Genomic DNA, 12,317 nt, shown 5'->3' with positions numbered 1-12,317 from the left:
TTAGAATCAACAGACTTGAAATGCAATTTGAGTCAATAATAAAATGGACCCAACCAAGGCCCAATCTCGACCCAGACCCAACCCATGCTGAAGAAAAAGCAGTTTACTAAGCAAGTGGGTTTATTTTATTTTATTTTATTTTGGGAGTAGTTACCCATCTACTACTTGTGACAATCTGAACTGTGCAAATTGTGGGCCCATTGTAACCGGAGAATATTCAAAAAAATGAGACTATTTAGACTATCCGAACTGCCTAATTATAATCATTGAATTTGTACTGCTGGCCATATTATTCTTTATCATCCAAATTGATTGCCACTGCAATTGGATGGGTTAGGAACTGTTGTGGAAACCCAATTATAATTTCTATGCACGAACCAGACCCAAACCCAACACATGCAATAAAGGGGTTGGGCCTTGGCATATACCCACACCTGACCCAGTAAATAAAGGGATAATCTAATTTTTACTAGGAGCCGACCTGAATTCTAATGGATTGAGTCTGGATCTAAAATTATGATCCGGTTCTTAAATGGGTCAGGTTCGAGGGGGCAGGCCGCACCAATTGGCACCCTTACTGCATGGACAAGACAGCAGAGATGTAATGGGTTTTTCTCCATCCTCGTTTTCACTTAATTCCTGGAAGCCTGCAACTTAACACACGTGCAGAGCTGGCAAGTGTCTGGGACATCTTATTGGTACATAAGCTGGCCCCAATGTTAAAATGACCATTTAAAAAACTTGGCTGGTCCATCGCAAACTACAGCCAAAAAATAAAATGAAAATGAAATGATCCTGTTTTGACTAGGCATCCATGTGTATTTCTCAACTAAAATAATCTGTAATTTCTAGTCACAAATATTTCAAGAGGGACGGCTGTATATTGATCAGATGAATGGATGATACATGAAATATTTGTTACCTGAGAACATTCCCGATGAAGAACATTGGACCCTGATCTGAGCAATTCCGTGGCCAGTTTGGTTGTATAAAAAATAAAAATAAAAAATAGTCGGTTGGGAGCTCCAAACCTCCAATTTTATTATGATATCAAACCAGAAACAGCACAGCAGCACACATTGTTAGAGTTATGGAGTAGGGACCTAAGGCCCCTGCCCAACCTCGAGCGCGAATATCCTGTGTTGAACAAAAAGCAATACCAAAAGGTGAGGGTGGTGAAGGTCAGAAAACAGGTAAGAACAACTAAAATAAGATGGTGGTTGCTTCTACACCTACCCGGTCGCAACAGTATCCCGTTTCTAAGGGCATGTTATCTGTTAAGAGACTTACAGAAACTACCCCCACTTGAAACAATGGCCCGATATGTACTGTAGATTTTATAGCAATAAACGGAAGCTGAAAACTCAAAACATCATCACAGCAGCTTCTGTTTGTGTGTTACATGGCTACTTTTCCCAATATAATCGTTCCTTTTGGATTGACTGTCATTCCAGGTCAGGTTTTTTTCACTATCTGTTTTGCCTGTCCGCACCTTCCATGATGATTCAGTGTGCCATCTAAAGCAAACTTGTAAGCAGCTATCAGAGACTGAAACCCAGCCCCGTTGTAGCACTAGGATATGCAATGTTTGAAGTCAGAGGATCAGGGCTGTACACCCATCATTTTCAGTCCACACACCATCCCATGGCCTGGGCTGCAACTTGGGTTCCGTTTATTTGAGTCCACGCACCGTCCTATAGCCTAGGGCTGCAACTTGGGTACCCAAACCCAAATAACCTGACCTGAGTTTGGATCTGGTTGGGTCAAGTTGTCAGGGTCCTCGGGTTGGGATATTCCAACCTCATTTGAAATCAGGTTGGGTTTGGGTTTAGCAAATTTGAGTTGGGTTAGGTCAGGTTGGGAATTATCACATGTATTTGCATCAGGTTGGGTCGAGTAGGGTCCGTTTAGGGTTGAGCTGCGGCTGGGTCCTCTTGAGGTCAGGTCAGGCTCAGGTTAAGCCTCAACCCAACCCATTCCACCCCAGTTGCAACCCTATCATGGCCGAAGCAAAGTTCGAACACAAATAAGATTTTTTTTTTTTTTTTTTTTTTTTTTTTAACAAATTTAAATTTTTTTTATTTTTTTAAAAAAAAAAAAAAAAAAACATAAAGCACATCCTATAACCACATCAAACAAGCACTTCTAGTGGCAAGGATAGGATATGACAGAAACAAGCCATGGTAGATGACCAGTGTCAACTACATGAGAAATGAGTTATATGATGTCTCAATGTAAAGATGCTTTGCAGCTCTAAGAATAGGAAGCTTGGTGGAAAGCATTTTGAATTTCGTACAGAACAGAAATGAACTTTCAACAATCCTGGGTTCGGCTTGAAAAAGGACTACTAGGCTCTAAGGATCTCAATGCCATCTAATATGGATTTTGAGATAGATGAGTGGCAAGACCATGAAGGATAGAATTAAAAATGAAAGCAATCAAGGGAACTTAGGAGTAGCACTAATAGGCAAGATGATAGAAAGTACCCTAAGATGGTTTGGCCATGTGCAACGGGGACCAAGAACTGCACCGGTTAGGCATTGGTTCAAGTTAAAAGAGTATGGGTAATGCTCGAAAGGACATTGGTGGAGGCAATAAGAAATGACTCAATGACCTCTGGTTTAACCGAGGATATGATCCTTGATAGAGTGGAATGGCGGAACAGGATTTGTGTAGCTGACAGCAGTTAGTTGAGATAAGGGTTAGATGATCACAGGGATATGGTGAGGATAGAAAATGGCTAGACCTGGAGCATCTTTCAACCACAGCATATAGAAGTCGCAGCAGTACCATAACTAGAAAAGTCACTCAACTATAGATGGGCCTATTGAAAGAAGCAGCAGATGGAGAAAGCAGGATCTCTCTCGGAGTAAAAGATGCATGCAACCATAGGTGGGCAACAATCCTAACCAAACCTTATCTGCATGCGAATCGTATCTTGAGGTTCAATAAAACAAGTAAATGAGCAGACGTTGATTCTCTCCTTATAGAGAAAAGGTCAGCATGTGTGATATGTCATGTAGAGGTGTATACGAGTCGAGCCGACCCGAGCTTTGCCCAGCTTGGCTCGACTCGGACTGCTCGAGTCTCAACTCGTGCTCGGCTCAGCTCGGCTCGGCCTTCGAGTTCGGAACAGCAGCTCGTGCTCGGCTCGGCCGAGTTCGAGCCGCGTTCAGGCAACAATGGCAGACTTACGGTTTAGGGAAATGGTTGCACGGTGGCCGTGCGGGTAAGGGAGGAGGGAGAGAGTAGAGAGATCGGACGGCAGCCGTGCGGCGGTGCAGGTAAGGGAGGAGGAGGGAGAGAGATGAGTAGAGAGGGCCATGCGGGTAAGGGAGGAGGGAGAGAGTAGGGAGATCAGACAGCCATGCGTCGGTGCGGGTAAGGGATGATGAGGGAGAGAGTAGAGAGAGTGAAGGAGGAAGGTTAGCTTAGCTGACTAAGAGAGAGGGAGGAAGAGAGGGTTAGGGAGGAGAGTCTAGGGTTCGGGCAGGCTGGGATGGTTTTTGAAAACGGGTAGGGTTTTCTTTTTTTTTTTGAAGGGTATATATACCCTGTACCGAGTCGAACCGAGTCTAGCCGAGTTCGAGCAATATTCGAGTCGAGTCGAGTTGAGCTGGGGCAAGATCAAACTCGGCTCGAACTCGTTTCGAGCTCCAAAAATCAGCTCGACTCGGTTCGAACTCAGCTTCTATCCAAGTCGAGTCGAGCAAGCTACCAAGCTAACTCTGCTCGTGTACAGCCCTAATGTCATGCAAACCTGTAAAGTAATGTTCAAGCTGCTGCTAGCAAACCGAGGTACCCCAATTATTAGTCATTATTCTTTAGATATCTGCTCAAAGAGAAATAGGGCATTTTTCTTCTTTGGCCCTGGGATGGATTTGTACCCTCACCTATTTATAAGATTGCACTGTTCTTTTTTATATTGGAAAATAAATCCTTGGGTGATGGGTTGTTGGCCCATACAGCTTATGCAGGATCGGCAGGCTGCTGCAGAAAGTCTGATCCCTAATATCCCAAATTAGAACATGAACATGATGTAAGCCTGCACTGCAAAAAAATTTAGTGTGGGAGTGGGAAGGCCTCCATTTCAAAATGTTAGCAAGCATAAACAGCAAGGGAAGGAGCACGAGGTTTGAAGCAGGAACAACACTTAGGTAGAAGGTTTGTTCGACAAGAATGTGTTTTGCATGATAGAATGATAGGATAGGTTTGTACAACTTATCTTTTCTTATCAGCGTGAGCAGGTTGTTTTTTTCTTTTCCATTTATATTTTCTCAGTAACATTTTTAAGATTTGTCATGGACAGCATAATTAATAGGGAAAGGCTTTGATGACGATGATGATGGTGATGTACAAGGCAGCATAAGAGGTATCTAATGCATGTTTTTTAATAAATAATGGTCCATTCTTAGTTGCCGCTCCTGCTTCGAATCCAACTTCAGACAACTCCCCTCCTGCTTCCTAGTTATTTTACTTGCTAACATATTGAAAGAGACACTTCCCCTCTCCGGCACCTGAATCTATTTCCACTTCACTTCCAACTTCCTGAAACTATGGGCCAGTTTGATTTTCCAATTCCTTTGTAAATAAGTTGTAAATAAGTAATTATTACTGTCTGAACTTATTTGAAAATATGGAAGTATTTCCGCCTCGAAAACCGGTTCAAAAGCACTGACTTAAATGTTTGGGGCCCACCATGATATTTGTTGCATATCCACGCCGTCCATCTGTTTTACCAAAAGATATTGGGGCATGAGCCAAAAAATGAGGCAGATCCAAAGCTCAAGTGGCCCACACCAAAGGAAACAGTGGCCTTAAAATGTCCACTGTTGAAAGTTGTTTCCTTTATTGGGCCCACATTGATGTACATTTGTCATCTAACCCATTCAGAAGTTCACCGAGACATGGATAAGGGGAAATCACAAATATCATGTTGATCCAAAACTTCTATGGGGCCAAGAAGTTTTTAATGATAGGCATTCAATTCCCACTGTTTCCTATGATGTGGTCTGCTTAAGCTTTGGATTTGCCTCATCTTTGGGCTCATGCCCTAAAATCAGTCTGCATGGCAAATGGATGGTGTGGATAAGATACATCTATCATACTAGGCTCCACATTTAGGGCCTGTTTGGATTCGTGTTTTGGGTGTATTGTATTGTATTATGGTACTGTTCATGTATAAGTTGGGCAATATTCAGAATACATCCATCAGAAACGTGCCACTAACCAATGTTTGGATAGGACGTATTGTCCTAGCATGTATACAATTTCTAGTACAGATCAATGTTTGGAAACGACATATAAGGGTCACACATTGTATATACATGTAAATATTGGTAGTCTGTGTACTATAAAGCGTATTTGTACATGCTCAGGCATTCTATCTCAGACGAGGCCCAGTGTTGTTATTGTGATTAATCCCTGCAGTCCATCATGTTCAGGTACATGAATGATGACCGTTCTACTAGTGTCCCCAACTTGGATTCACTTGTTTAACGGTATGGATGTCATAAATAATGTCACAGCGTCCTTAAAATCTAACACACGGTACACATCAACAACATCTCAACTTCAAAATATATCCAAAGGTCATGTGGCCCACACCACATGAAACACTGGGACTTGAACGCCTACCGTTGAAAATTCTTGGGCCACAGAACTTTTGGATTAAGCTGATATTTGTGTTTTCTCTTCATCCATGTCTGCTTGACCTTACGAACAGGTTGGATGACAAATAAACATCACTGTGGGCCCTAAGAAGGTTTCAACAGTGGAAGTAATTATCACACTGTTTTCTGTGGTGTGGTACACTTCAGCTTTGGATATGCTTCATTTTTTGATTCATGCACTAAAATCAGCTGAAAAAATGGATGGAAGGAGTGGATAATAATAATTACATCACAGTGGGCCCCACAGAGTTTACTCACCACACGCCACCCATTTTGCATTGTTGGAACTAAAATAGTAAACTTTCGTACGATTTCAGTTCCAAAAAGGGCAGAAATTGGAGTATGAAATGAAAAGATGTGGGCGTAAATTCCGGCCGCCTATATTTATTGAGCAATGAACACTGCGATTAATGTTGCTGTACAAAGGTTACTACAAAATCATGTAGCCGTTGGATCTGAAGTCATGTTGAAATGATCAAAACCATTTATTTGGTGGACCTCACTGTGGATGAAGATAGAACTAAGATCTAATGGATTGGAATATTCTCAATGGGCCACAAATTAATGGTTGAAAGTACAGTGTATATTCAAATGAAAAGACCTAAAACAGTGGAAATTCTGGAATATCACCATTCACGGTAAGACAAACCATATGAACGGTTTGGATCAGATGGAAATGACCCAAATCAAACGGCTACAATTAAAGATTGCAATACCATCAAATGTACTGCAGCAGAAATAGATTTTAACTCTATGGAAAGATCTGGGCCGTTTGTCAAGCGGGCAAAAACAAATGGGATTGGCTAAAAATCGGGCTGGACCATACATCAGGCGGGCCATACCGTGCTTTTTGAAATTCGTCAGCACGCGTTTACAACGCATTGAAGACATTGTACAGATGGCAGCGGACGCCTCTGACAGTACAATACCGCCGGTCAGAAGTTTTGGCTCGACCATGTATTCACGTGCGTGGTATACCAAGGTCGGCTACTCCGAACCAAACAATGTTCATGTCACATCAGTCCCACTAATACAATGCAATACACCCTTAACCGCGAATCCAAACAGGCCCTTATTTTACATGTCCTCGATTTTAGTGTTCAAAAAGCAGGTGTCAACCTTAGCATTGGGAATGGTGTGGTAATTACTTGGCTAAGTAATTATTACCTATTTACAATGTATTTACAGGGTATTAGGAAAATCAAACAGGCCCTATAGGTCCATTTCTAGTCAAAAGCTGGTTCTACAGCCCATACAAAGGACTACACTGATGTTCCAAATACACGTAACTTTTCAATTTCAATATTGTTGAAGTTTTTGGTTTTTTCTTTCTCTTTGTTTCCTTTTTCTTTTCTTCTTCTTCTTCTTTGGCAACAAAATCCCATTCTAATTTCATCGAATTAAAGAATATTCCAAACAATAAAATGGAAGACAGGAAATAGACTAGCAAAATAACCAAGATTAACATTCTATTAAATTGCTAACAGGATAAAGAAGCCCTATAATTTACTTTTGATCGATATTCGAAAAGTTTCAAAGTAATGAGAGTTGAAGGATAGTAGATTCTAGATTTCTTTATGTGTAGTTGATTTATAAGTGTACTATCATTTCATTCAAGATAGGAATATCAAGTCCTGCAAACTCAAAGACGAGATTTATAAATGTATTATCATTTCATTTAAGGAATATCACGTCCTGCAAACTCGAAGACCTGAGGAAAAATAATGCAGTGATGGCTGTTTTAATTATCAAGAGCTACTCCTGCAATTACCCAATACCATTCAAGAACAAGGTTTTAATGGATAGTGGAATACCACAGGTGCTACAGTACACTGTACCTTCAGAGAGAAAAGAGATGCGGATGCAGCTGAAGGCTTGAGTCCGGTAAATCCAATATCATATGCGATGCTCCCATCAGCCTTGAACAGTCCAAAGTTCCTCTCTGAGGTTTTTCCTGGTTTCGAATTTTCATTGAACAATGCAAAGACATATGCCTTCACCACAATCTTCGGCCTGAGTGGAGTCCCCTTCCTCTTGGCAAGCCGTTTCCGCAGATTATAATTATAAGTTCTAGCATTGTGAACTGTTGCCCCTGCTTCTTCATCATCCCCTTTAGAAGCCCAACCCGTCTCAGAAACTCGGACTTCCATCTTTTCAAAACCAGCGGCTTCCAAAGCGGCATAAGCCGCATCTATCTGAGCATCGAACATGTTGTCATAGTGTAGATTGGTCTTTGCATCATGGATTCCTGGATTTGACTGGAAAAGGGCATAATTAATATCGATATTCTTGGGATCATTGCTGTAGGCCAGAAATGGGTACACATTGATGTAGAAAGGAGCCCCCGTCTGTGAAAAGAACTCCAAAAGGGGCTTCATGTACTGAATGATGTTATCATTGAAAGTACATGATGATGGAGGAAAAGAATTGGCAAACACAGCCTGTGAATGTGGTGTTGAGACCTCAACCAAATCCTTCAACTGAAGCCTATCGACTGCTTTGTAGACGTTCTTGACGGCACCCACAAGAGATTCCTGTATTTCCAGATCTGTAAGCCCCAATATCTCATTCCCAATAGAGATACCTCGGATATGGGTATCTGGCAGAAATGCCTGAACATTTTCTTTCACCCAGCTCATGGCACGATCTTCACTCACGCTCATATCTTTCAATATCTCATTGGGAATTGTAACCACTAATTCAAGACCAGATCCCTTGAATGCCTGGAGAACACTGGGATCAGCATCATAAATCCGAACATTCTTTAACTTTGCTGCTTTAAGAAGTGTAACTACACTTTCAGGCGGAGGTATATTATCAGCAAGCCTGCCATAGTTTATTCCATAAGTTCCAGTAAATGCCTGCACTGTCACAAGGCCTGCACAGCGACAGAAATGGTTCTATAAACAGCGGCACAACTCTAATACACTGGAATTGCAGTAATTTTCCAAGAGTAATTTAAATTTCTGAATTGGACAAAACACAAAAGACAATGGACCCCAAAATATCTAAGAAAATATACTATTTGTTATTTGTCCTTATCTTGAGCACATGTGGATCACGTGGGGTCCACACATGCCACGTGTGGTGACTAGTCGTCCCCTTTGGGTAGTCCGCTTCTTATGCTTGAGTTTCATATGTTTTGGGTCAAGTTTTGGGCCCATGGGCCTTAGTTTTGTGAGGGATTAAGTAAGAGGAGCAATTTTGTAAATATTATTATTGTTAGCCTTAATCTAATAGTATAAGAGGTGGGGGCGTGAGAGATCTTTAGTCGCTCTCTCCCTCTCTTTTCCTTCTCTCCCATCTCTCTTCTTCTCTTCTCCATTCTTCTCCCTATGATTCTACACTATTTAAATCTTGAGATGAAATAGAGACATCAGTGCACTCCATACTCGACATGGACAGAACATCATTCATAGTCAAATTACATTTAGCAGTTACCATTAGAAATTTGCCTCAAGATTCTGAATATAAATGATTTACAGTTCTGTCAACAAGCCTTTCAAGATTCAAATGCATCCCTTTCAAGTTCAACAATCTATCTATCAAGACTTCACAAAATCCCTAATTAAAAAAAAAAAAAAATGCATAACGCCATATTACAAAATATCATATAAGATTCCCAAACAAACTGTCTGAATAAATCATAGTACCCCATGGGAATCATGACACGATTAACAACCCTTAGTCAAAAATTACCAAAAGCTATCTAACGCAAGGGTGAACGTGATGAGGTCGATCACCGTCTTCCTCAAAGATAACTACTTCGAATCCACGAAGCTTCTCTAGAATCCTCACAGAGACTTCTCGAATCCATGAGGAAAAAGCAAGAAAATAGAAATAATATTCATGAAAATTAAAATAGAAATAATATTCATAAAAATTCGTAAATTGATTGATAGATCGTCTGATATGTATGTCCCTATTACACCATTAATATAGAAAAAAAAAAATCCAAAATTCGTAATTACCAAAAATAGCAAAATTTTAACTCTAATAAAAATCCTAATTCTAATAAAACTCTTCTAAAACCTAATTTCTAAAAATAAAAATTCCAAATAAACTTTTGCTAGAAAAGCCCTACCATGATTACAAGTTCTTTCTAAAAAAGAAGAAAATCTAAAATTCTAAAAGTAAGAAAATATTAAAAAATTCAGAATTACTAAAAGTAATAAATTTTCATTTTTGAGCTGAAAGTGTGCATTTTCTGACGAAACGGGCAGACGCAACCCACAAAGTCAATTAACTCAGATGGCCCATTTCACTAAAGATTGATACGTTATGCACCCCGTAACGATACCCGGATCAAAAGTTATGATCAATTTACGGTCCACCTTCTCTTGGTCCAACCCATTTCACTAAAGATTGATACGTTATGCACCCCGTAACAATACCCGGATCAAAAGTTATGATCAATTTACGGTCCACCTTCTCTTGGTCCAACCATGCTAGGAATGTATCTATGCCATGTTCTACATCACTATCACTAACCATAGAACCCCTCAAATGCATTGAAGCAACTTAAGTTGGAGCTAGTATTATGCTCCATAGAGAAGTTTGATGCACATCAAAATCCTTCAACCAAGATAAGACTCTAGGATAATGCATTAAACGAAATCGCTATTTAAACATACCATCAAAACAAGGGAATATCATATAAATGTTCCAAAATGAACCCTCCTAATACTTCAAAGTGGCCTGGATTAGAACAAGAAAAGATTTCTCCAAGTGCACTTTTAATTGTTCCAAAAGTATTCATCATGTTTATATGTATTCATGATGCTTAAATGATCAAGTATTTAAAAAATAAAAAATAAAATAAAATAATCCAAAGAGAACATCCATAGGAAGAGACCATAAATGATGGAATGGGGAAAATAAAGCCCTGAATCCTCACGGAATTATTTTATAGCATAAAAAGAGAGAGTTAAAAATGACTCTTTGGGGGTTCTGTTTGGTTATTTTTGGTTTCCATTTCTTTTTGTTCTTTTTCCTTTTAGAAATTGAGTAATGTGAGAACGGTGGTTAGTTTATTCACATCAGCTGATCAATTTGAAAGGGCAAGTTGGAAAGAAGGAATAATCTTTTTTGAAATGATCATACAAGATACAGACTCCTTATCTCTTTCCATCGAATATCAAACTAATCATAGATTCCAAAAAAAAAAAAAAAAAACAATCCCTTATCATAACAGATGCCAGACGCTGAATTGAATCGAAAATTCAGAAATCGGAACTAAATTGATTCCCAATTCGCATATTTCTCTGTTTGTACAAGACGAACAAGATAAAGAACTTACAGCCCACCTCAATTTAGAGACAAGGAGAAATAGAAGAAAAAATTTCCAACATGTGTAACGATGTGTTTCAATTTTCCCAATGGAATCCAACAAAGGCATCAGAACAATTGCCGATCAACAATCCTATTATCAAAATTCAGAGAAAGATCTTTACAGCTATTCTATAAGTCGATCATATGAAGCATCAGATCCACCCATCCATTCAAATTGAAAAACACAAAAACCCGAGGCCAATCAATGCGAGATTCCACAATGATATGTGACAAAGAAAAAGCTACAGAACTACAGACAGCACGAAAAAGAAGGGTGAAAAAGAAAATGAAAGCACACGCATCCAAACACGACTCAAGAAGAAAAAAAATAAATAAATAAATAAAACCCAAAGCAGAATCAAAGCAATCGTAGTTCAAAGCAGAAGCACTGAAGCAACAAGAACGAAGTTAAAAAAAAAAAAAGTAGGTACCTTCGGAGAAGATGATGCAGAGGATAAGGAGAGAGACGGATGCGAAAAGAGAGGGAATTCCCATCCGTTGTAGTTGCAAGGAAAGAGAAAGGGAGGATTCCATCTGTAATAGGGATTCGGGGCCGTAGTAGTTTCGTCGATGCCGGTACAAAGCTTCTTCCATGCCATAGACCAGATTCCAAACTCCAAAAGCAAAGAAAGACAAGTTATTGTACAAAGAAGAGAAGAAGTTGGAAGAAGAGAGAATCGATTCTTTCAAAGATTGAAGAGTACGGCCCATTTTCCTCTTCTTCTTCCATTCCTATTTTATATTTCTACAGTCTCTCACTCTCTGACTTGCGATTGGTGATATGCTTTTCTTGGCTTTGGTGTAGCTAGCGACTGGAAATGAAGAATCGGCAACCGTGTGAGGAAGGAAGAGATCCGACCGCGTTTCGCTGTCCTCTCTGTCGGAGAGAATGAGTTTGAAGTCTGCCGGAGCGTTTGGGGGAATTTCCGGTTATTATTCGCTCGTGGGGGGTTAGCGTTTTGTTTTTTTTCTTTTCAAAAGTGTAATTGTATCATATTCATATATACGGACACTGCCAGTAGCGACTCGCTACTGGATTTGTGGGCCTCACCATGATTTATATGTTTTATCCACACCGTCCATCAATTTTTCCAGCTCATTTTAGAGGACACAATGAAAAATATGTAAAAAAATCTCAAATGGACCACACCAAAGGAAACAGTTTTAATTGAACGCCCACCATTAAAATTTTCTTGAGGGCCACAAAAGTTTTGGATCAAGATTATATTTGTGTTTTTTTTTTCATCCAGGTCTTTGTCACATAATCAACAGGCCGGATGGAAAATAAAGATTACATTGAACCCTGGAAAGTTT

At 39.8% G+C, this 12,317-nt stretch overlaps 1 protein-coding gene across 1 annotated transcript; it reads right to left on the bottom strand.

Moving 5' to 3' along the window:
- Positions 1–779: 779 nt before the first annotated feature.
- LOC131256583 (glucan endo-1,3-beta-glucosidase 14-like) lies at positions 780–11,965 on the bottom strand. The gene is made up of 3 exons (XM_058257490.1): positions 11,435–11,965; positions 7,511–8,550; positions 780–1,137 (listed from the first exon to the last, which is right to left on the bottom strand). The coding sequence occupies exons 1-3, from the start codon at positions 11,712–11,714 to the stop codon at positions 1,051–1,053; spliced, it is 1,407 nt and encodes a 468-aa protein (XP_058113473.1). The 5' UTR covers positions 11,715–11,965; the 3' UTR covers positions 780–1,050.
- Positions 11,966–12,317: the final 352 nt, after the last annotated feature.

This window comes from Magnolia sinica, chromosome 1 (assembly GCF_029962835.1).
Source record: "Magnolia sinica isolate HGM2019 chromosome 1, MsV1, whole genome shotgun sequence".
In the NCBI taxonomy this organism is placed as follows: Eukaryota; Viridiplantae; Streptophyta; class Magnoliopsida; order Magnoliales; family Magnoliaceae; genus Magnolia; species Magnolia sinica.
Note: the sequence above shows the minus strand (reverse complement) of the source record. Positions and strands in the feature narration are given on the sequence as shown.

What these genes read in the sequence shown, in the direction of transcription:
- LOC131256583 (XM_058257490.1), bottom strand. Translation starts at nt 11,714, where the DNA reads ATGGGCCGTACTCTTCAATCTTTGAAAGAATCGATTCTCTCTTCTTCC. An exon ending in CTGCATCATCTTCTCCGAAG is followed by an intron (nt 8,551 to 11,434) that starts GTACCTACTTTT and finishes GTCGCTGTGCAG; the next exon opens with GCCTTGTGACAGTGCAGGCA. An exon ending in CATCTCTTTTCTCTCTGAAG is followed by an intron (nt 1,138 to 7,510) that starts GTACAGTGTACT and finishes TGTTCAACACAG; the next exon opens with GATATTCGCGCTCGAGGTTG.